This window comes from Diceros bicornis, chromosome 14, assembly GCF_020826845.1.
Source record: "Diceros bicornis minor isolate mBicDic1 chromosome 14, mDicBic1.mat.cur, whole genome shotgun sequence".
Taxonomy (NCBI): Eukaryota; Metazoa; Chordata; class Mammalia; order Perissodactyla; family Rhinocerotidae; genus Diceros; species Diceros bicornis.
In genome coordinates this window covers 7599648-7625488 of record NC_080753.1, presented here as the reverse complement: position 1 = coordinate 7625488, position 25841 = coordinate 7599648, and the positions used below count along the sequence as shown (strand labels likewise).

Sequence of the window (25841 nt, the reverse complement as noted above, 5' to 3'; positions counted from 1 at the left end):
TGTTGTCAGTTGCTTTCTTGGTGGCAAAATTGTCATAAATGTCAAACTCTGAAAATGCTAAGTAACAACAATAGTAATGGCTTTCCCCCAGTCTGCAGTGGTGGGGGTGAAAATGCTGTTCACAGTTGTGTCGGTAACTGGTGTTTGGGTACCATGCTCTCCCTCAAGTTATACTTGTAATGGTACAGATATTAGCAGGACAATAATTTTTAGTGGCATTATTCAGACCCTGTTTTATGCCCAATTTTGAGACCTATAGACTTGAAAAGTTAAATGAAGTTTCATTTTTAAGTTTGATCAGTTATATAAGTACATGGTTTAAAAAGTCAAGTAATTCTACAGTGTTTATAAACAAAACCCAACTGTGTCTGCACTACTATTCTCCCTGGAAGTAACCACTTTGAATTCTTTTAGACATTTCTTAGGATATTTGCCTTCAGATTTGTATGTGACATGTATATGCTATTTTGTTTGTTACAAAAACTGTAATATCTATTGATAACTTATTGTGGAAGATAAGGATTTAACTCTCACCAGCCAACTCTCCTCTCCCCCACCTTCCGCCTTCCCGCAGCCATGCAATAATTTTTGGTTTAATTCGATATTCAAATTTCATCTTATTGCAATCATGTTAACTGTTCATAGCTGAGCCATGTAATAGACTATATTTCCTTTCTTACATAATTTTTATTTTTCCTTTGGTTAATAACTTGCTTTTTTATTATTTTTCTTTGTATGTATCACTAATTCATTCCCACCTAAATTTTATTTAAAAACAATCCATAGATAAATAAATGCTAAATGAACTAATGGAGTATAAATTTAGAAATTAACAGATTTACAGATAAATTGAATGTAGGGAACGACCAGAATCTTTTCTTTAGCTAGATTTTATAAGCTTATAAAAAAGATGTGTTAGCATTTAGACTATCTCAGGTAACAGTAAACAGTCGATTTCCAGTAGACAATGTGCCAAAGAAATAACTACATTTACATATGTATTTTGTATGTTAAAATTGCCGGTATTAGTTTGCACAACCTAATTTTGTTCATCTCCATTATAAACGTTGTATCCTTCTGATTTAATTAACTCAATTTTTTTTGAATCCTGAAAAAATACATCTTTAATTTTGCCAACAAAATCTCTTTTGAAAATCTCTTGAGTAACAATGTTGACCTTTCGACCATATTCAAAGCCCCCTAGATAACTAATACCATCATAGTTCAGAGCAACAAATTTTTTGTGTGGATCAATATCCTCAGAGAGAATTAGATTGTCATCTAGGTAGGCCTTAATAAGAGTCTGATTTTGAATTATAATTACATGGTGCCATTTATTACAACAGAATGTGCCATTGCTATAAATCATAGGTACAGAGATACCTTCTCCTAAGTTAACTGCAATTTTCAAGGACTGATTCTGGAGACCAATTGCCAGAAAATCATTTTCTTCATTTTGAGCCTTTCCGATCCATATAATTAAGCCTTCTGTTTTGGTGGTACTGAAATTTAAGGACACTGCAGTGAACTGAAGGTTTCTCATTCTGTAATTTGCGTCAATGTATTTAATGTAAGAATTACCCATAAATTTTGCAGTTGAAAATGAAGTTTTGTTTTCACAATACCTTCCCTCCCAACCCAAAGTACACAAACAACTGTAAGAAAATGATTGGTCCGGTATACATATAGATTGGTGGAGACAAAGGTTATTCAAACAGTACAACGACTGGTCACATGTATTTCCAGCCCAATGTGGTGAACATCTGCAAGAAAAAGTTGTGCCATTTACTATACATTTACCCCTATTTCTGCACACGTTGTACCCACAGGCTGTCCCATCACAGTCACCTACATTTGCACCACCTTTTGCTCCTAATTCAGTTAACTGTAATTCTTGATTATTTATAATAACTTCTCGGATACAACCTTGAAAGCCTACAGGTTCATTTGCTATTGCCATGGGATTTACAAGATTTAAGGATGACACTCCTCCAATGTAGAAGTCCGTATTTGTGTCCAGGGAGCTCATTTCAGCCTTGACTTTTTCTGTTACATTTATCCCATCCAGATCCAGGTAGCCTTCTGCACCAACTCTTCCTGCTTTGATCATGTGCCAAGTACTTCCATTGATAGTTACTTTTTGGAGAGTTTCTAGAATGATAGTTCTGTTGCCAAGGTTGTAGCGAAGTTGAACAGAACCGTTTACTAAAGAGAGACATAAAAAATCACCTGTTGAGAAAGAAAACCAGTTTAATTAGTAACGGTAAAATGTTACTCCATTAAAAACACTTGCCCATTCTGGCCGCTTGAATAAGTTTTGGTTTTGGAAAAAAAAGTAACAAATCTTGATCACAATTGTTAGAGGCTTTCGTTTCCATTTACAAGTGGAGATATATGTGTATACATTCATACACATGTCCTGCATTGTTTTGTTCAGGAGTTGACCACATAAGTTGTCCCTAGTTGTAAATATTTGGCACTGAATAAATGTATTGTGGTACCAAGTTAAAGTGAGGTTTTTCCTTAATGATTTTAGTTACGGGTGAATGTGTAAAAATAAGTACCTTGGATGTTTTACTCCAAGCCACTGATTGTGTTTTTGACAAAAACTGGGGCAGCAGGCAAGAGAAGTAAGAACAGTTAATAGTGGTGCCACGAGAACCTTTTCTCGTAGAGTACGCTCGCCAAAGGTTCAGCCCTGCCCTTGGCATCAGAGTCTGTCTACAAGTACACAAATCCCTAGTTGAGACCTCTGCTTGGGTGTTCTAAAGGTACCTCAAGCTCCAGAGTTCATGTCTCGGTTTGTGAACTTCCTCCCGGACACCTGGCCTCTTCAGTCTCCCCAACTCAGTAAGTCAAGTGGCTCATCCAGATTTTCAAACCAAAAATTTAGGTGTGATCCTTTGATACTGTCCTTTCTTTGCGCCACACACAATCTATCACAAGATAGGTCTCTAATCAAACAGATTTATTAGCATTTTGGTTCCCTGTGGACATCTTGATTCCACTTCTCTCCTGCCACCTTAGTTACTATCATCTCTGGCTTGATCTGTTGCTAGAGCCTCCCCACTCTCCTTCCTTTCTAATTAATTTTCTAATCTACGCTGAAGTGCAAGTGGTCTTTTTAAATGAAAGTCTGATCATTATGCTACCCTTGAATGGTATTCGCTGTTGTTGAGATAAGAACCTACAGTCTTGAACACATCTGTAAGACTCTACAGGTCCCAGCCCCTTTCCCGCCTGACCTGGAGCGCATCCCCCCTCTTTCTCTCTCTTTACTCCAGCAACACTGAGCTTGTCAGGGTGTCATCACCTTTGTGCATGTTGTTTTCTTTTGGGGACACTCCACCCCATTCCACCTCATCTAGGTAACTCCTACCCATCTTTCAGGTCTCAGATCAAATGCCACTTCCTCAGAGAAGTCTTCCTTGATTCCCCAGAGATGGTCAGGTTTTTTTCTATTAGTGCTTAATAGCACCAGGTTTCTCTCCTTCACAATATTTATCTCGTTTTATAATTATATAGTGACGTGTGAACAAATCTGATCCAGCACGTGTGCGAAGCTGCAGTGAGGCATTCAGAGGAAGAGTAAATGCAGCTCTACATGCGTGGGAGAAGAACGCAGCCCTTCAGTGTAGGATTGCTTCAAGACGGGAACAAGGTGGTTTACGTAACAAACCATGCAGAAATCTTGCTCAAAACAGCATTTTCCCTTCCCCCTAATGTTTCACAACCAATGAAAAATTCTTTCCATTTCTTATCCAGGGAAGTTTCTTGACACATGCTACTCTTTCCTCTTCCTCCTTCCGCAGTGCCACGCTGCCTCCCCGCCCTCCTGCAGTGTCCTTTCATTCTGCTCCCCCTGGTGGTCCACACCAGGCCATTCGAGGGCGGCTGGGAGACCTAGCAACTCCACAGTCCCACACGGATCATTTCCACCTGAGAAAAGTATATGAGCCCATGCAAAGTGTGGTTCTCTAGTTTTAATCATTTTCCTCACAGAGAATTTCCAGTGAATATAATCTTCTGTGTCATTACATCTGTCATTATCTGATTAATTGCTGCCTCATCCACTAGCTTATTAGTTGCATGAGAACAGGGTCTGTGTCTGATTTGGCCCAATAGTTTATCCCTAACACCTAGCACAGTGCCTGGCACATAATTAGATGCTCAATAAATAATTGTTGAATTAAGAAATATCTTTATATGAAGGTGGGGTGAGATGACTCAGAGTATTTCTCAAATATTAATTTTAGGCTGAAAGCAAAAATTAATGATGTGAATTGTTTTTAAAAATTTCTCAAGAAAAGGAAAAAATTCGGTTTATTTTCTAACATGAACAGCATTTTAAGTTGAAGGAAAGAGAAGCAGCATTACAAACTTTTAGGTTATATAAGAAAAAATTAAATACAGATTGAATCATTTAAATTTTTTATACCACAAGAAGCTAGAACAATGAAACATAATTGATATTAAATTTTAAAAATTTATAGCACTCTGAATATACTTGGTGGCCTGCAAGTAGACACAAACCAATTCTCTCTCCCAGGATTATGGAAGAAGTTTTTGTGCTACTTGTAGAGTGTCGTGTAGTAAACAATCTTACAGTGAAGAGCTACATTGGAATAAAAAGTTCCTAAAAAATGATTAGGAAAGCTGAAGCTGTGATCTATAACAGCACTGGTCAAGTTGCCAACCTGAAGAAAGATCAGGGAGAATAGCTTCTGCCAAGCAAGGCTTATTTTAACATGGCTTTGCTGGTATGCTCGTCTTAGGAAGAATTGACAAAAAAGGGGTTGTCTCCCTCTGTGGCCCTGGAAGCTAAAATTGCTCTTATAGTGGTATTAGCAACTTTTTCTCATGCAGATCTTTTATTTTAGTTGACTGCAATATGGTTCTGTAGTCATGGGTCAGGAGTACAGATTGACATTAGGTTAAGTAAATGTTAAAAGCCCACCACTAGTGGACAGTCCTTGCAAGAAACTGAGCTTGTAGATGGAATGAAGATCATAAAGGAATTCACTTCGGCTGTTGACTGCCTGTTTAACCATGCCTCGGGCCCTCCCTCTGTGCTGCCATTGCCTCCACCCCATCACCTGCCGTCCCCGAGGTGCATCATAGACCAGAGAAACCTTGTAGGACCGAACATTTGTGAAGAGACTACAGATGCGGCATATTGGGGAAGATTTATATACTTTTTCCTCTAGAAAAGGAAAGCGAAGGTAATGTTAACTTATTTTATCTTTGATTGTTTGTTTGAATATGTGTTAACTTTACATTGTGGATGACTAGGCTTTTTAAGTACACATTTGTCTGGGCGGATTATAACTATATCAAGATGAACTCAGGCTATCTGTGATTAATTTGTGCTTAACGTAATATTGATAGTTTTTGTGTGTCAAAAACCTCATGTTAAGGTATTAAATATTTAGCAGAAACAGATAAACAGGAGCCAAGGACTTATCTCTTTAAAACCTCTTTCCAAAATCAGAGATCTAAAATCAACCAGGATAATTTTCAAATTATTTTGTTTTAAATTTTACACTATTTGAGAGTATTCAAATTATTAACCTCTCAGGAGACACAGAAACCTTGTTAATTGAGAATCTGGTTTTCCACGTGTGAAAACCTAATTGGCTGCTGAAAATCTAAATTTTGACACTGTGTATTAAGTGTTTGTGTATTTTTAACTAACAGCTCCTCTTAGCAGAGGATGAGCTGGACGGCGTGGTTAATGTTTTTATCAGAAGTAGCCCTTAGTGAGGGTACAAAGTACAGGACAGTCACCTGCATTTTATGCAACCTTAAATAAATGAAACCTACTTCACCACTTCATTACACCACTTGATTGCTAATAAATAAGTTTGTGCCTTTCATCTGATAATTACCTTTAGGTTAATCTAAGGCTGAGAATGTAGGCTTAGATTTTTAATATTTTAAAATTTTCATGATTTCCTTACATAAGTGTCAGTTGCAGCGCCAATCATGACATGAATCTATTTTCAGCTCTCTTTGTAACTAGTGCCTAATGGCAGAAAAAAGGAAACTCTTGCCTGTCCTGAACTGAAATACGATGTCATTTAATAACAGATGTAAGAGAATGTGCTCTTGCCCTCCCATGTGTGTTAATCTATGTGAGCTTTTATTTTATATGCATAAACACAAATATGTGTCCAGTGTACTGATTATAAAACCATAGTACAACATTTTTGGCCAGTCACAGTCCTCAATATCTCTTGATGTTCTGCCTTTATCACTCAAAGGTTAACCTTGCGTTTTTTATGAGCAATATAACTGAAGCTGATTGTATTTTAATGTCTCTTGATTTATAAGTAGACATTTTTTGTTTGCGCGTGATTCTCCCATTTGGCATTTCCACAGGGAGATTTAAATTAATCATGAATTTAAAACCAAATATCAAATCTCAGGAGAACAAATCTCTTCTAAGATATATTTTGTAGCTCATTCATATTATCCTTTTTCTTTGAAATAATTGTCTTTTCTCCTTGAAATTATTTTGAAGGTATTTCACTGGTGCATTGAGATGGAAACACTTTGGTCTAATTATTTGATCTTCTCATCATTTAGCAGCATATTGAGACAGCTTTAAAAGAACTACTTAGATTAGATTGTGAAAATCAGTGCACCATTTTTGTTGACTATGAGAAAAAAAATAAATGGATTTAATTATTTCTCAATACCAAAATTTCATTTTCTGAGGAACAAGATGAAAGAAAAGCTTAAATGTAAAATTTAAAAAATATTTTGCAGAAGAAATGTAAATACATGCAAATGTCTTTGTCAAAGTTCTGGAGAAAGATATTATGAAAATGGAAATAAAGAATAATAAAAATCTAAAAATCAATTTTTAAAACTGGAGCATACAACTTGGATACTTTTATTCCATATTTTATGATGATTATGCAACTTTTATAGTTAAAAATCATTTTTATAAACTTATTTTGGAATGCAGATCCTAGGTTTACTTTTTTTTTTTTTTTGGTGAGGAAGATCAGCTCTGAGCTAACATCTGATGCCAGTCCTCCTTTTATTTCTGAGGAAGATTGGCCCTGAGCTAACATCCGTGCCCATCTTCCTCTACTTGATATGGGATGCTGCCACAGCATGGCTCAACAAGCGGTGCATCGGTGTGTGCCCGGGATCCGAGCTGGCCAACCCTGGACCACCACAACAGAGCACATGCACTTAACTGCTTGTGCCACCGGGCCAGCCTCCTAGGTTTACTATTTAGATGATAGAACAACTTAAAGAAAATATTTTGGAGCTGTAAGTGTGGATGAATTTACTGGAAATATATCAGCCATGCTTTCCTTTATCTTTTGTATACTTATTTTGTCCCTTTTGACATTGGACTATTATGCATGGCTTCAACCTCTTTTTTGATGGGATTGTTATAAAGTTGAGCATACACTATATTTGGATTTTGCTAACTTTAATTCTAACAAAGCTTTTGCTATTTTATTAACATTTGTATTTAGGGAGTCAACTCATGAACTCACACTGCCAGTGACAATAGAACATAAAAGTTCAAGTGTTTGCATATTTTATAGGCTAGGTGTCTTAAAAAAATAAAAATAGTCCATCACACATTACTTAATAGGCTATTAGGAATTCATTAAGATTTTTTTTTCCTGCAAAAATCCTGCCAACATTACCTGATTGTGCTTTTAAGTGCTGTGCAACATAAAATAGGATGCCGTTTGCAGAAAGAGGCCGAAACTGCAACTGAATATGTGTCTTTTTTCGAATACGAAAGGAAGAAAAAGACATCCAGGATAATTCATGGCTTCTGAAAGACGGATCACTTATAGATAAAGCTAGAAAACAAAACAAAAACCCAAGTTTTAAAAACAGTGTTGCTCATAAATGCAGTAAACACGTAATTTTTTCCTTTAAGAACTTACCTTATCTTCCAAGAGTTGCTCCTAGCTGAACACATTGTACATGGTAACTCACTCTCTTCTAATCCTAACTGTAGGCTTTTGGTAATGGTGCCAATTATTGAAAAGCCCCTATTTCTCCTGGTAACTCTGCTCCGTTTGGCTGGTACTGTGTGGCACAGACCCTCTGCTCTACACTGCATTATAGAGAGGCATTAGATGTAGGGATTCCGAGAATGTCTGACTCTTATCTCAGGAATGTGAGGTTCTTGGGAATGCCTTACATTAATAATGCTTTCGAAAAGATGATTCAGCTAGTGGGAGAGAGAAGGCCTCACTATATCAATTATTCTTCAGTTTCTACATTTGTGATTGAAATATAGAGTGTAATCAAGTCAAGATACATTTTTAGTGATTATATAAATGGAAATAAATGTCAGTTTACTTGACAATAATTTAGGTCCATATCTCTTCGGAAAGTGCTAACTCCTGAGATTCGCTTCATGTTAAGCATGAGAAAATTCATTTCAGGGTGAATTGAAGTAGAATCATTATATAAGTTTACAGACCCCCAGATACTTCTTTTTTTTTTTTTTTTTTGAGGAAGATCAGCCCTGAGCTAACATCCATGCCAATCCTCTTCTCTCTTTTTTTTTTTCTCTTGGCTGAGGAAGACCAGCCCTGAGCTAACCCCCAGATACTTCTTGTTGCTTCTGCATATAACTGACCAGAGGGGAATTATGAGAGGAAGAAGGAAAGTTCTAACATTTAACAGTTTTAAATCTCTTTATGGAATCTGTATTTCTTCTTTATTCCTCATTTTATAATGTGACAGTGCTTCTTAGAGTGTGTGCTGGTTCACCACATGTCTTGAGCCATTAACCTAGTTATTTTGCCTTTTTGCCCATTGTTGTTTTTTTTAATAATTTTATTTATTTATTTATTTCCTCCAAAGCCCCAGGAGATAGTTGTATGCCATAGCTGCACATCCTTCCAGTCGCTGTACGTGGGACGTGGCCTCAGCATGGCCCTAGAAGCGGCGCGGCCGTGCGCGTCCAGGATCCGAACCCGGGCCACCAGCAGCGGAGCGCGCACACTTAACCGCTCAGCCACGGGGCCAGCCCACCTTTTCTCCCTTTGGACCAGGCCTGTACTAACTGTTGTCTTTCACTTTTAGATTGACAGGCAACTGGGAGCTGTTTGTCCAGAAAGTGTTGGCATTTGCTGATTTTTAAGCAACTACATCATTCATTTTGACTTACTGCAATTCAGAATGCTAGAGGTTAGAATCACCTGGTGTGGTTGCTAAGAATATGAAGTCCTATACCTCACTCCTAGAGGGTCTGACTCATGAAAGATGAGATCGGATCTAGGAAGTATATATATATATACATTTTTTTTTTGTGAGGAAGATCAGCCCTGAGCTAACATCTGCCAATCCTCCTCTTTTTGCTGAGGAAGACTGGCCCTGGGCTAACATCCGTGCCCATCTTCCTCCACTTTATATGGGACGCCGCCACAGCACGGCCTGACAACCAGTGCATTGGTGTGTGCCGGAGATCCGGACCCTGGGCCGCCACAGTGGGGTGCAGGCACTTAACCACTACGCCTCCAGGCCCGCCCATGGAAAGTATATTTTTAATAAACACCTACCTAGGTGTTTCTGACATAGGTGCTATTTGGACCATATTTTCATAGACAGTGAATTAAAGTTTATTTTACAAATACAAGGATGGTTTAAAAAGTGGGTGTCCTTTTGGGGCCGGCCTGGCGGCGCAAGCGGTTAAGTGCGCGCTCCCCTGCTGCGGCGGCCCGGGTTCGCCGGCTCGGATCCCGGGCGAGCACCCACACACCGCTTGTCAGGCCATGCTGTGGCGGCGTCCCATGTAAAGTGGAGGAAGATGGCACGGATGTTAGCTCAGGGCCAGTCTTCCTCAGCGAAAAGAGGAGGATTGTCATTGGATGTTAGCTCAGGGCTGATCTTCCTCACACAAAAAAAAGAAGTGGGTGTCCTTTTGAAATTGTTTTTGTAAGTGTAGTAGTACATGTTCATTATAGGACATTTAAACAATGGAGAAGAATGTAAAGTAAAAAGATGAAATTCCATTGTTCTTTGTCCTCTGTTAATTCCCAGGAACCACTGTTAACAGTTTATTGAATATATAGCCAGACTTTATTTTTTGGTGCACATGCAATTAATGTGTGTGTATATCTAGTAGCTGATTTATTTCACATAAGTGAAATCATATTATATATAAACTATGCATAATATACTTAATTTTATCACTCAATAATTTATCTTCATGAACTCTGATGTTAGCATATTTTGCCTATTGCTTCTTTTAAATACTTACATGGTATTTTTTAAAATAGATTTTATTTTTTAGAGAAGTTTTAGGTTCACAGCAAAACTGAACAGAAAGTGCAGAGTTTCCATGGACTCCCCTCCTCCCCCACTCCCCAGCCTCGCTCACTACCAACATCCTGCACCAGAGTTGTACATTTGTTCCAGTTGATGAACCTATGTTGACAGATCATCATCATTCAAAGTCCATGGTTACATTAGGGTTCATTCTTGGTGTAGATTATGTGGATTTTTGACAAATGTATAATGACATGTATCTACCATTATAGTATCATACAGACTCTTTTTACTGTCGTAAAAATCCTCTGTGTTTCACCTATTTGTCCCTCCCTCCCCCCAACCCCAACCCCGACCCCTGTCAGCCACTGATATTTTTACTGTCTCCATAATTTTGCCTTTTCCAGCAGGTCACATAGTTAGAATCACACAGCACGTAGCCTTTTCAGATTGGCTTTTTTCTGTTAGTAATATGCATTTAAGGTTCCTTCATGTCTTCGTGGCTTGATAGCCCATTTCTTTTTAATGCTGAATAATATATAATATTCCATTGTATTCCACAGCTTATTTATCCATTCACTTACTAAAGGACATCTTGGTTGCTTCTAAGTCATATCAATCTTAACATGTTAGAAATTGTACTGCTGGAAGTTTTTCCCTCCCCCAGCCTTCCTCAGATCAGTAAATGCACCCACTGTCAATTCAGGGCTCCACACAGAAAACTGGTAGTAATCTTGATTGCACCCTCTCCAACATTTCCTCTACCTTTTCCAGCATAATGTGTCAGCAGATCTTGTAGATTCTATCGCATGATGTATTTATATCTGTTCACAGCTTTCCATTTCCATTGCCACCATCCAGGTTGAGGCCACTCTCATGTCTTGATTAGATCATCGCAATACACTCCTGATCAATATTTTACTTCTTCTCTTAACCCCCTCTAATTCATTTCATATAGCTGCCAGAGGGATTTTACTTAGAATAAAATGCAGATTCTTTACCATGGCCTCTGAGGCTTTGCGTGATTTGGTTTCCTGTCAAATCCCCAACATCATCCCATCTGCAGGTCCTCCATGTACTGTTGTGCAGATGGTGCACTGCACAACTCCATGGGGTGTCATTCACATTTCAGTCTATATGACTAGTGCTCCTAGAGATGTTCAACATACAACCTGCATGGAAATATGGTGGCCCTGTCTGTCCACTTTCCTCTGTTCATTAAGATCCAGATATACTGGCCTCCTTTTACTCCTGGATATGCTATAGTTTATCTTGGATTAATTATACCACAATTTATTTAATCACTCCCATATTGATAGACAGTTGGGTTGCTTAAAATTATTTTGTTATTACTAATACTGCTGCAGTGAACATGCTTGATTCTACCTGCTTGTAAACATGTGAGAAAAGGAATCTCTGTATCATAGTCTATGTGCGTTTTTAGAGTTAATAGGTGTCACCAAACTACCCTCCAAAGGTAGTCTGTACCAATTTATACTCAAGCCTGCAGTGGAAGACAGAATATGCTCATCTATATTCTCACCCACACTTGAAAGTATTAAAATTTTTAATTTTAGGCAATAACAGAGGATTAAATTTTTAATTTGCGTTTTACTGATTGCAAGTGAAATTGAGCTTCTTTTGTGAATATTGGCTATTGAGTTTTCTGTTCGTGTCTGTTGCATGTTGTTCTATTGGATTTGCAGTTTTTAAAAATACATACTAGATACTAATCCTTTTTTATTATATATTTTGCAAACATTCTCTTATCTGTCATTTTCCTTTGAGTTTTCTTATGGCATGTTTGTTATTCAAAAAATTTAACTTTTTATTCAGCAAACTTCTTGGTCTTTTAAATTATGGTCTTTACTTATTGTGTCTTGTTTTAGAAAGCCTTACTCAGCTTCTTGGTCTTTTAAATTATGGTTTTTACTTATTGTGTCTTGTTTTAGAAAGCCTTACTCAGCCCACAGTTATAGATACAGTCGCCTATATTTTTCATATTGTAGAATTTTGTATTTCTTATATATATAGGCATTTATTTTTTTATTGCAGTAACATTGGTTTATAACATTATATAAATTTCAGCTGTACGTAATTATATTTCGATTTCTATAGAGATTACAATATAGGCCTTTAATTCATGTGGATCTTATTATTGTGAATGGTTTGGGGTAGGGATAAAGCTTTATAAGCAGATTGCTAATGATTTTTTTTAAATTAATTAATAGTTTGTCCCTTTTGTCTATTATTGGTATCAGCTCTTCATATGTTTTCATCATATTCAGATTAACACCTTGCATAACCTTTTCTCTACCCTCTCCCTTTTGAGAAAGAGTTTGTGGGAAATATTGATCCAGATAAAGAAGGTAGATAGAAAACACCTATCAGACTAGGTTTTGTGGTGGTACCTGTCTGGCTGTATCGCTTTACCTGGGCTGGACTGAACATCTGGGAGGGGTCTCAGGAATGGAAGAAATCAGTCAAGAGCAGCATGATCAGAGGACCTTCTGTTTCCAACCAGGAAGGACCTGGGATTGTGTCTCAGGTGGAGAGTTCTGCTGAAACTATTGTTGATTCTGGGTCAGTGCAAGAGCCAAGAATTCTCTGTGCACGGGTGAGCTCGTTGTAAAAGAGCTGACCTCCTAGCCAGTGCTTTTCCAAAGAAGTGATGTACAAGAAACAATGTGTAAAGGCCACTGAACTAAAAATCAAAAGAAGTGGATTTTGTTTGTAGCTCTGACGTTGTATATTTTGAAAAGATACTCGATACATACTTATTTCTTTATTTTTATATTGGGGAGGCTTGCTTCAGCTCTAATAGCTTATTATTAGATTAAGTCTTCAGTCATATGTAGAAAGTACTGGGAGAATTAAATTTTCTAATAATGACACACATTCAAAATATTGATGTGAGATATCACTTAAAAAGAGGTACTTTTTTTATTTACCAAGCTTCAACGATGAGCTAGAATAGAAAAAATACTTAAGTTCTATGTGATTTAAATGTTTCTTTTATGGATTAAAAAAGAAAGCCAAGGGAAGAATTGAGGTGGCCATACCAGCTGTTTAGTCATTGAGTTATGTCCAATTATTTCTCGAATGCCTACCAACTCTTGAAAATCATCAGTTTATGGTGAAAATATTGCACATGTATTTTGAAGCCATAAATTAGTACTTCCTGATTGGCTGTCCATCTTCTAGACTTACTAACCATTGACAGCTCTCCCTATCCCACCATGGGCAAAGGTTTGTGCTAACAATTTCACTAGGTTCCCAGAAGTAGACTTAAGGAATTTGGGCTGACTGTCAGAGATATAACAGTAAAACAAAAATTCCTGGTGATTTCATCTTTGTGGGTGGAGATAGTAAGAAAATAAATTTATGATATGTTAGATGTTGATACATCCTAGAGAGAAAAATTAGGGTGTGTGCATGTGGGTTAAGGAAGGTAACATTTGAATACAGACTTCAAAAAGATGCAGGAATAACCTATGTGGATTCTTGGGGAGAAAGGGAATAACAAGTGCCATTCCCTGCGGTAGGAGGGTTCTTGCTGTGATCAAGGAACAGGCGGGAGGGCAGTGTGACTAGAGGGGTAATATAGAAGGGGAGAGTTTTAAAAGAGAAGGTCAGAGAGGTTATGGGGACCAGATCACATTGTCACGAACTGTGAAGGGTCTGAGATTTTACCTACTGGTAGGTTAATAAGTTAGCCTGCCACATTTTCATGGATGATAGCAGAAGACGTGAAATGCCTAGGTCAGAGACAAAGGATTAGCAGTAGCCAGAGTATCCAAATTTTTGTGTCAGTTCCCTGAGCCCCAATTCTCTTGGGGAAATGTGAAGAGGACCAGGTGGCACCTGCACATGCAGTGTGTTGCTTGGAGAGGCAATCTGAGCCTAGAGATCTAGATCTTTTATAATGGGCAGTGAGCATGCCTGCTCTTTGCTTGGAAGGAAGACATCTCTATCTTCCAAGGCAGTAAGCAAACTGGCTCTTTGCTCCAAAGGAAGGCAATATCCTATCTCCCAAGGATGTTTTCTACATAAACATACGTGAAAAGACAATCCAGAACAAAGGCAGCCAGTGCCTCTGCTCAACAGTTGCACAGAAACCTGAAAGACCCATGGAAACTTGTCTCTGTGCACATGTATGGCTCTAGAGTCCATCACAAAGACTTTGGCTTACACAGAGTGAGATTGGAAATCACTGGCAAGTTTTGAGCAGAGGAGCATCATGATCTGACTTAAGTTTAACAATATCACTTTAGTTGCTGCACTGAGAATAGAGTGACAAAAGCAAGGGTGAAAAAAAAAAAGTATTACAATAACACTGGTATGAGGTGATGGTGGTTTGGATCAGAGAAATAGCAATGGAGGTAGTAAAAAGTGGTCAAATTTTAAATATATTTTGAAGGTAGAGTTGACAAGATTTGCTGCAAGATCACATGTAGGAAGAAAGAAGAGGAGTCAAGGATAACTGCAAGGTTTTTATCCTGAGAAACTGGAAGGATAATGCTGATATTAACTAAAGTGAGTAAGACCGTGGGAGGAGCAAATTTTTGGAGAAGGTGTGGAGCTCGGGTTGGACACACTTGAGATACATTTTAAACTTTCAAGGAGGTAGTTGAGTAGGATGATGAATGATCTGGAATTCAGTAATTAAGACATCAGTAAGGAATACAGAAGATTTAAACAACACAATCAACAAGTTTGATATAATGGACATAAAGAACACAGCACTTCCCAATACATAGTCTTGTCAATAACGTATGAAACATTTACAAACATTTACTACATACTGGGCGGTAATGCAAGCCTCAATAAATACCAAGGGATTGATACTATATATACATTGACAGATTTATACAAAGCTGTGAGTCAGAGGAAAAGCAAGCTAACCTCGCCTGCCCATCAGTAACGGGTAGCACTAGGCCTTATGAGGATCAGTTTAATCTGCACCTTTAAGGCTTTCATTTTGTTTTTTAGTCTATACCATATTCGCTCTGTGTAAGCTTATTAATTAATTTATTTTTTGTGAGGAAGATCGGCCCTGTGCTAACATCTGCCAATCCTCCTCTTTTTTTGCTGAGGGAGACTGGCCCTGGGCTAACATCCGTGCCCATCTTCATCCACTTTATATGGGATGCCACCACAGCATGGCTTACCAAGCGGTGTGTCAGTGCGCGCCTGGGATCCGAACCGGCGAACCCCGGGCCGCCGCAGCGGAGCGCGTGCACTTAACCGCTTGTGCCACGCGGCCGGCCCCTGTCTGAGCTTATTTTTGAAGTGCTTAAAAAATCATTTTGTCCACTAAAAACAAAGGCAGTTAAAAGTTGAAAGTGCTTATAAAAAGAGGTGTATAATGAAAACAAAAAGGAAAATAATTTTTAATAATTTACTTTGAAATAATTTTAAACTTGTAGAAAAGTTGCTATAATAAAAAGAACTCCCGTATCTCCTTTGCCCATATTTTCCAATTGTTTCTATTTTATTGTGTTTTCTTCTCTATTGGCCACACACACACACACCCACACCCCCACCCCATTTATCATTATTAGTCTTTTTCTGAACCTTTTAAGATCAATCTAAAGATGTGATTAGCCCCTCCCTTCTAAACATTCCAGTGGTTATTTCCCCCAAACAAGGATATTCTGTTATATAATTAGCACACAAACCTCCAAATCAGGAAATCAACACTGGTACAACACTACCATCCAACTCACAGACCCGATTCAGATGTCATCAGCTGTCCCAACGGTGTCTTTTTCCGTTCTGATCCAGGATGCCCTCCAGGAACGTGTGTTGCAGTGGTTGTCATGTCTTTTCGGATTCCTTCAATCTGGAACAGTTTCTCTGTCTTATCTGTTTTCCATAGTTTTGACAGTTTTAAAGAGGCCTTACATTCTGTAGGATGATCCTCGATTTAGATCCATCTGATGTTTCTGCATGACCAGATTCAAATCATGTAATCTTTGCAGGAATACCACAAAAGAATGCTGTGCATATGAAGAGGTGCACAATGCAGACCCATCCCACTACTGGTAATATCGATGTTGATCACCTGCTCATATTTGTGTTTGACAGGTTTCTGCACTTTACATTATCCATTTTCCGTTTGTAATTAATTTGTATTTTGTGGAAAGGTATTCCAAGATCAGATCAATATCCTGTTCCTCAGCCAACCTCTACCTACCAGCAGCATTAACCTTCACTGATGACTCCAGCTGGAATCCATCACCCCAAAGATGGTTGCCACTTGTTGATTCTCTATTCGTAAGATTCCTAGTACAGTTATTAGTTGGAATTCCACTAATAAATAACTGTAAGGAAGATCTTTCCCCTCTCCTCTCTTCTTCCCTCCTTCCCTTCCTTCCTTTATATCAGTATGGTTTCATTATTTTTATTCAGTGGGTTGTAATCCATTATTATTATAATTACTTTGTTTCTCAAATTCTTCCTCATTTGGCCAGTTGGAGCCCCTTCAAACTGGTTCCTGCATCCTTTTCCTCATGGGTGGGTTTCCTAGGAAACAGACTCTGAGATGAAGATTTGCTCTTGGAAACAACGCCGTGAGAGAGTAAAGGCAGCAGGAGGGAGTGGTTGATAGCTGATTTCATGGCGATCTCTGGAGCTGGAATGACCCATCAGAGTTATTTCAAATTGAGGCAAGGTGGCCAGGCCTTTGAGGGCCCCCTCTCTCCATTGCCTCCACATCAGTCATTGGATCCAGGCTGTTGCTAGGCTGGAGGAGTAACCTTGGACAAGGCAGTTCCCTTCAGTCCTGGGGAGGGACTCAGCTTTGAGCCATCTGCAAGCAATATTCCCAACAGTTGAGGGAGCGAGTGCCTTCATTCTGAAAGGGGGATGGGGATCCACATTATGTACCATAACATCCACTTCAAGAGGATTTAACCTTGGCCTTCAATGGTACTGTATTTACTTTAAGAATTAGAAAGTAAACTACATAACCTACTTATTATAGAACTTAAGGCCACATGAAAATTTTCAGCACTTTCAGAACCACAAAAATTCCAAAAAAATAACTATTTATAATAAAGCATAGTCCTAGTTAGATTAAAATTCTGTATTCCAGATGTTAAAATGACTCTTTTGTTTTCAAATACCTTGCTTGTGCTGCACATCGGCTGGTGCCTCCCATTTCTGTCACTGGTTTGAAATTCTTATAACTCAAAGCTATGTGTTCAACGATTTCAATGGCCTGTGTTTTTAGATAGGGGATGGATCTATTTTAATAGTGAGACAGATGAGGATCTATTTTTAAATGATTGTACTTTTTGAAACAATGCAGAGATAGTTGGTACCTTTTATTGCTGAATTATGATGATTTTGTACATTAAATTTTTACAGCTTGAATAGAAGCCTGAAAGTTGTATGCCTTTCAGCTGTGAGTGGGTCTGCCTGTGGAGACAGGCCTGCACAGAACTCTGATTCAGGAAGGAATATCTGTCATCACTAAATTAGCTGCAGAGTATTTCCTCTGTTGTTCGTTTTGAGGTAGAGTTTGGGAAAAGTCCAGGTTTTTCAGTGACTCATACAAAGTTGTTCTGACAGTGAATCACCTTTAGGAGACTTCATCAATCAATGTAGGTTAATTAAGAAGAAAATATCAATGTCTCTCTTCTTGGTTAACCAGTCTGCTGGGTTCTGGCTGACAGCCTCAGAGCTGGCAAGTGTGAGGGGCAGTTCCATGAGGGATAGCTTGCCGAGAGGAATGATAGCTAATAATTCAGGTGACTGCTAAATTGCACAAGCTTCACTCATGGTCATCACTTTTATGACCTTGTTTATTATAAACAGGACCCCCAGAGAAATTCCTGATATTTATATTTACCACTGCTTAACAGCCGCGACATTGACTGGCACCATGCTGGTGCGATCTGGTGAGAAAGAGAGCAGGAGGTGCTGATTAGCGAGGTGGAAACACGTGGATTGCAATGATGCACCATCTGATTTAGGGAATCCATAGATTTCTGAGACAAGCAATATTTTAGTTTTATAAGAAACTGCCGAACTGTTTTTTAGAGTGGCTGTACCATTTTACATTCTTGCCAGCAATGTGTGAGAGATCTAGTTTTTCCACCTTTTCATCAGCATTTGGTATTGTCACCAATTTTTGAATTTTAGTTTTTCCGGTAGGTGTATAGTGAAATCTCATTGTCCATGAACTCTTTTTGGACTTGTGGGTATCCATGACACCTCTTGTTCTCAGCTTTGAGGACTGAGCTGAAACTCTTAGACCTCAGAAAGAGTCAAATGTAATATCTCATTGCACAGTGATTAAATAACCTCTGACTTGATACAGGCTAAGATTTTCCAGGAAAGAATTAGGATGTTAGCAGTCAAATATAGTTTGGCAGGAGGGTCAGCTGGAAGCTAATCTGTGTCTTCCGATGGGTTTCATATCTGTTGAGCAGACCTGGTGGAATGGTGGCGTGGCTGCCAGAAAGCTATTTGCACAAGAGACTGAGAAGTTTCCTGGGATTACTTATCTCAAGGAGTCAGGAGGACAAGTTTGCCCAGTAACCAAGCCTCCAGGTTGTCACCGGGAAGAGCAACGCGATTTCGTGGGCTGTGTGACATGTGCCAATGGGTTGGGTCTGCTAGTTTGATGCCCAATTGTCTCCCAAGTTACATATACCCAAATTCAGCATAGGAAAATGGAGGAGACTGCAATTAAAAACACTAGAAGAGTCGTCTTCACTAAAGGTTCTGGAAGACACTGAGGTTTAAAGAAGTACTGACTCAGTACTCTCGAAACCAACACAGCATAAAAAGGAAGAGACATCTCCACACTTCTGCAAAAAGCCCACAGTCGAACGCTAGCCCTTTGATGTCTCCAGCGGTGATGGAGGAGGTTGTCTGCAGGTGGTGGAAACCGCTGGGCTGCACTTTGAGTGGGGGAGGTGGTGTGAACAGATTTGCAGGCTTCAGGAGGCAGCATCCTTTGTCACCACATCATCATCATCTCATTTTAGGCTTTGAAAGGGGTTAGGTGCTCTCAAGTAGCACACACTGAAGAGTGAAATATAACAATACCTGGATTACAAATATGTTTCAGCAGCTTCTCTTTTCTTTTTCATTATAACTTTTTTTCTTATGTGCATACTCTATATCTTGTTCAGGTTCAAGCATACTTTAATTTTTAATTCATCAGTTGAGCTGTCTTTGAGTTCCTCTGGTACTGGGCATACATCATCATCTTTTTAGACCAAGTACAGTTTTAAAAGGGAAAAAGGACTACCGTGTCTCCCTTTGTCTTGCTGTTCTAGTGGGAGTGGGGGTCGAGTGGGTTACAGGCTGGTGCACTAAATGTCCCATTGCGGAAGGACCTTTTCCTTGATCAGTGTTCCCCTGCCACCCTCACAGTCATTGACCAGGCTCCAGCAGTAGTGGCCTCTCAAATCTGGGGATGCAAATGTCTGTGTTCGAATTTGCAGCGTCCTATCGCAGCACTCAGCTCTCTTCTAGGGTTGTTAATGTGCACGCCTGTCAGGAGGGTTTCCTTAGCATAAATCTAGTAGTTGACTAGTGTCCAGCAGTATAGCAGACTAGGTAACGTGGTTAACCCCATGCCCACCATGAAAACAACTAGAAATGTTGGATGAATTATTTTAAACATCTTTTAAAATAAATTGATCTGGCAAGAAAGAAAGAATACTCAGAGGAAAAAAAAGTGAATAAAAGGAAATAGAAGCTAAATAAATAACTATAATGATAAAACCAGGTTTTCTCTTGAGAGTATTTGCCAAACCTGCTAAACCTAAGCTTCAGTGTTCAACTCTTCAAGGAACAAATAAATTATATTATAAATTAGTAACTTAACTACAGATGCTGCAGTTATTAAAAAGATAATCAGAGATACTAATGGACAACTGTATAGCAATAAATTTGAAGATTTAAGAGAAATCAGTGAATTTCTAAGGAAATATGGCTTATCAAAACTGAACAAAGAAGAAATTTAAAAACCCATGAATATACCTATAAGAATTAAAGCAACAAATCGGATATCAAAATTTTCCCACAAGGACACACCAAGCCAAGATGATTATATTAGCAAGTTCTACCAATTATGTAAAGAAAAATAGTCCTCATCTTATGCAAACTGTTCCACATATGTAGAAAGTGATTCAATTCATATTTTGAGAATAGCATAAGCTTGACAGAAGACGCCTTGAAGGATAGTGTGGGAAAAGAAAATTATAGAGCAATCTCACTTGCACACATAGATATTAAAATTCTAAATAGAGTCTATCAAACAGAATCCAACTCCACTTGTAAAAAAGATAACATGTCATAACCAACTTGAGTTTATCTCAGGGTTGCAAGTCTAGTTTATCTTTAGGAAATCAATCACATAATTTACCACACTAGAGGAAAAAAATCATGATTATCTCAGTTGACATAGGAGTAGTTGATAAAATTCAACATCCACTAATGACGAAAACTCTTAGCAAATTAGGACTAGAATTTTGTTTCATAATAAACGGAGTTTACTAAATACCAATAGCAAATAGTTATAATTAATACTAAAATGTTAAAAACATTCTCTTTAAAACCAAGAAGAAGATGTGTGCCCACAATGATCACTTCTATATAGAATTATATAGGACTTTAGTCACTGCCATAAGGCAAGAAAAAGAAATAACATGTATAAGGACTGGAAAGGAAGAAACAAAATTGTCATTATTCTTTAAGGAAATGATAGTTTACAGGAAAAAATGAATCTTCAGATAAAATATCAAAATTAGTATGATTTAAAAGAAGAAATAAACTCAATATAAAAATGCTAATTATCTTTATATCAGTGAGAAAACAATTAAAAATGTATTCCTCTCACAAAATTTATGTAAGATCTTTTGGGAGAAAATTACAAAACTTTATTGAGAAACATTAAAGAAGATCTGAGTAAACAGAGACATACACCATAGTTATGGTTCAGAAGGGTACAGCACTGTGCCCATAGGAATGCAGCAAATAAACTCTGTGACATGATGGTGGGAACAGATCGAACTGGGATTATGAATCAGCAAGGACGTCAGAATTTCTTTCAATAGTGCAGCGAAGATCACGAAAGCACGTTGCTGCTAGAAATAGTCAGTTTGGTGGGTATCTGATGGGGCCAAAAGAAGAAACCAACCAACAAATAAAATTTGCCCAGATTTACAAACTTATCACAGTTTGATTCAATAATTTTGCTCCAAGTGTAAGTATGGAAACATTGGGATAGGCAGTAGAATCTCCCAAATTAAATCCATAATTCAATCCCTAGCGTGACACTCAAATATCTCCAACCTCTGAACCTAACTGACTTTCCCAGTTTCAGATTCTTAGCTCTTTATCCACACTAACACACACCTGCCAAACTAGACAACAGACTGACAAATAAATATTCTTTCCCACCTCTGTACCTTCATTGAGTTTGTTCTTCTTTATGAAGATTTTTCTTTATCCTGTCAAAATTCTACCTTCCTTCAAGGAACAGCACAGGGCCGAGTCTTTCACGGAGATTCCTATAGTACGTAGTATGTTCCTCCCTGATGTCACTTGTTCTGCACTGCCTGGATTACTGTCCTTCAGGAGCCCGTTCTGCCAGCTACTGAAAGTGATCCAGGACAAGTCGCTTAACATGTCTAAGCCTCCATTTCCTCACCCAGAAAATACAGGTAATCATAGAGTCCACCTCAGTGTCTTAGGATTCAGTGAGATTACACAGGGCTTGGTAAACTGTAGTCTGCTATGAAACGCTAATTATTACCACTTCCCACAACCCTTGTTCTTCCCTTGCTGGCCAGCCCCCTAAGGCTAAGTCAGGCTGCCCTGGCCTCTGACCTGCCCCAGCCCTGCGGGTGGAGGCAGAGCTCCTCACCATGCCCACACGCTGACATGCTTCCATGTGACCAGAAGGGAAGCACTTTCTCTGATTTTATTGCTGGAAATATGCTCAGTAGGCCACAGCAGGAGGTTATGTGGATTCATTTCCCATTTGGAGGTGTAGGCGCAGTAAGGGTAACATGGAGTAATTACAGCTTCAGAGTCGAGAGCAGGGACAGTGTGGCAGCTGTTCAAGGTTAAAAAGTTTAAAAGGTACTTAAAGGGTTAAAAAGACCTCAATCATTTCCTTTGTAAGATATTCTCCTGGTCTTTACTGGGATTGGGGAGTGTGGTAATCATTAAGGCCGCTCATCTAACATTTCAACTTTCCTCTTCAGCACGTAAGGATTGCGCTTTCCGTCTGTTTTGAGGTTGGAAGTGACCTTGTGATTTGCCCTGGACAATGAAATGTGAGCAGAAGTGACATGTATCCCTTCTGGGGCAGAGCCAGGGCATGATTTGCTGTATTACCTTTTTTTAGATGCAGGGACTGGAGCAGCATCAGTCAGGGAGGAGCTTCTGGCCACCTGGGTCCTGAGTACCTCATCTGAGAAGAGGCTCTTTGCTGACACACAGCATGAGAAAGCATTTTTGTTTGTTAAGCCACCGAGATTTTGGGATTGTTTGTTGCTACATCACAACCTAGCCTAACGTGATTAATAAAGAGAGTCTAGAAAGATCAGCAGAAAAAAAGAATCATCTTAAGTTTCATGTAACACAAATAGTCTTTTTGTTTTAATCATGATTGTTCAGGTTTAGGCAAAGCTATGTTTACAAAATATATCTCTAGGAGTGTCTTTCTCAGAGTGGTAGTTCTAATGTCTTAATTTATCAGAGGGAGAGTCCATTACAGTGACACCAATGATTTCCCTAATTGTATAGTGATACAGAGAAATTTCATACATCAAATGTTTCTTGAAATAAGCAAGCTGTTGGTTGAGCTTGGAGTTCTTTCAATCTGAGAGGGTTCTTTCTTCTCCAATTTGGGTTGGTCTGTCTGTGATATTGTAGAATCCAGTAGGAGGAGGAAGGGTGATGGGTTTTGTAAACTGGTTAATGCCTGTGCCAGTTACTTACGTCAAATATCAATCTGGGGCCTAGTGAATTAAAAAAGATTTTTTTGCAAGGCTAAATTAATAAGACTGTTTTACTAAGAAACATTTCGTATTCAAAAGTACAAACTGTCATGTTATAATGAAATGAAATAGTCTCTGCTAAACAAAAACACAGCAAGATGAAAATGACTAATGCATTTAGCATCAATATTCTGAAGACAAGCTATCTTACTCTTGTTTACAAAATGGATAAGAAGATTAAAAACAAGAACCCATAAGATATATGACAGCAGCAGCTATGATGAAGGGTCTTCAATTTTGTGTATTCTTTTCTTCCTCTGGGAGAAAATATCCTACAATTCTTTAAAGATTATTCACAGAGAATCTGGGGGCATAAATATGTTTATTGACAGGTTATTAAACCAATCTAGGAGAATAGAATTACTAGTTTAATCAAATTACTGCATACATTCTTTTTAAAATTCATTATTTTTACACTTTTATTTGGAAATAAATTTAAATTTGTAGAAAATTGAAAAAATAAAACTAGTACAAAGAATATTGTACCCAGATACAGCTTTTGTTTGTATTCTACCGGTTTATCTAGCTCTATCTAGCTAGGTATCTATATGATGTTTTCTCTCAATAATTTGAGGGTAAGTTCCATACATCATGGCTCTTTGTACCTAACAATTTAGAGATATTCTCTTATGTATATATAACTACAGTACAGTTATCCCCTTTACTAAGTTTAATACTAATACTATACTTTTGTCAAATCTAACAATTCCAGTTTTTTCAGTTGATCCAGTAATGTCTTTTGTAACACTTCTCCCTAGAGGATGAAATCTCATCTAAACTGAGATGTTGCATTGAGTTGTCACATCTTTTTAACGTCTTTTAACCTAGAACATTTCCACAGCCTTTGTCTTTTATGACACTGACATTTTTGAAGAATATTTTCCTGCCTGTTTTTGAAAAAAATGTTCATGACTTTGGGTTGACTGATATTTCCTCATAATTAGATTCAGGTTGTGCGTTCTTGGCTGACATACTTCATAGATGATGATGTGTCTTCTCAGGGTATCACATATGGAGGCACATGGTATCTATCTGTCCCTCACTGGTGAAATTAGTTTTGATCACCTTGGTCAAGGTGTCGACTGATTTTTCCTGTTATATAATATTCCATTGTATAATTGCGGCTTTTTTTTCTTCCTCGCAATTCATGTGCAGTCTGTGGGAAGATAATGTAAGACCAAGCGTATCTACTATTCATCAAAACTACCCCCTTGATTTAACATCCATTGATGATTCTAGCCTGAACCAGTCTTTACTTGATGCAAAATAATTTTCCAGCTCTCCCAGTCCCTCCACAATTATGGCCTGGGTACTGTAGCTTTTCAGCTGGTCTCTCGAGTTCTCACAGAAGTGTGATGGTCCATATGTTGTTCTTAACTTAGTGTCTCTGTGGGGGAAGGAGTGCTTATAGCTTCCTAGTCTGCCTTCTTCCTGACCCATTTAAAGCACAAATCTTTCTTAAAACCTAAAGCTCTGTAAGATTCCACTCATGCATTAAAAATTTCATCACCTTTCTACCTTGGACAAAGTAACTCTGCTGAAATAAGCAGAATTACTCTTTAATCACTTTAAATTGAACAAGTCCCATTGAAGGTCATTTGCTACCAAATGTTCCTGTTCTCAGTGGTGGACCTCAAGATTTCTAAAATAGATTAATTCCCAGAGCATTGTTTCTCATGATGGACTCAAAGCATAGTCTATTCAATAAATACATAGCTCTCAATCTCCACAAACTGTAAGCCTATGGGGTTCAATCAATATTAAACACACACATCTGCTCTGTTCTCAGCAAATTACAGAGTTAGGGATCTCCATTTTATGTTCTCAATTTCATCACATTTAATGCAAATGATTTTGACTTTATCCACAGCTTTTCTACTGTACCACAGCTGTCTTCTGTTCAGTTAGTAAAGAAAAAGAGATACGAATAATTTAAGACTTTTTGTAGCATTTATTAACCTATTATTTGCCTTTAGGTCTATGAATAAGTGCATGATTTCACTGTAGCTTCTTGGCTTTTAAATGCTTCTTTAAAAGCTTTGTCACAGTAAGAATCTAATGGATAGAAAATAACTTTTTTCCATCTCTAACTGTATGAAGTCTTAAGACTTTACCTCTCCATTTCAACTTCAGCAGTTTGACAAATTTTAGATTAACTAAGTACACACCCTGTTATTGTAGCAAAAGTGGAACCAAACATCCTTTCTCTTGGCTGGGTGATTATCAGACACTACTGAGAATGTACACGAGCAATTGAACCTGTTGGCTAATTGCTAACAGAAGGAACGGTTAAGTATCAATTATTGAAAAAATCATCCCTTTAGGCACACTTTTCTTTAGCACCCAGGTGGATAATGTGGAACAACTCTACTTAATTGTTTAGCTCATTTAGTTATTTGGGTGGCTATTTTGTTCTAAATGATCTTTGGAGACCCATCAAGATGGAGTTTTGCTTAAAAATTAAGTATTCTATAAAATCACATGATTATTTTATGATGGTTAGAGACATCTGGTGATTCCTGATTTCAAAATCTTCTAGGATGA

The 25841-nt window shown here is 38.1% G+C and overlaps 1 protein-coding gene across 1 annotated transcript in view; it reads right to left on the bottom strand.

Moving 5' to 3' along the window:
- Positions 1-1039: 1039 nt before the first annotated feature.
- EYS (eyes shut homolog) overlaps positions 1040-25841 on the bottom strand; it is a 1424867-nt gene continuing 1400065 nt past the window's right edge. Inside the window, exons 39-40 of the mRNA XM_058554077.1 lie at positions 7677-7838; positions 1040-2229 (exon numbers count right to left, since the gene is read on the bottom strand). Of these exons, the coding sequence (XP_058410060.1) occupies positions 1040-2229; positions 7677-7838 (1352 nt within the window). The remainder of the gene's footprint in view (positions 2230-7676; positions 7839-25841) is intronic.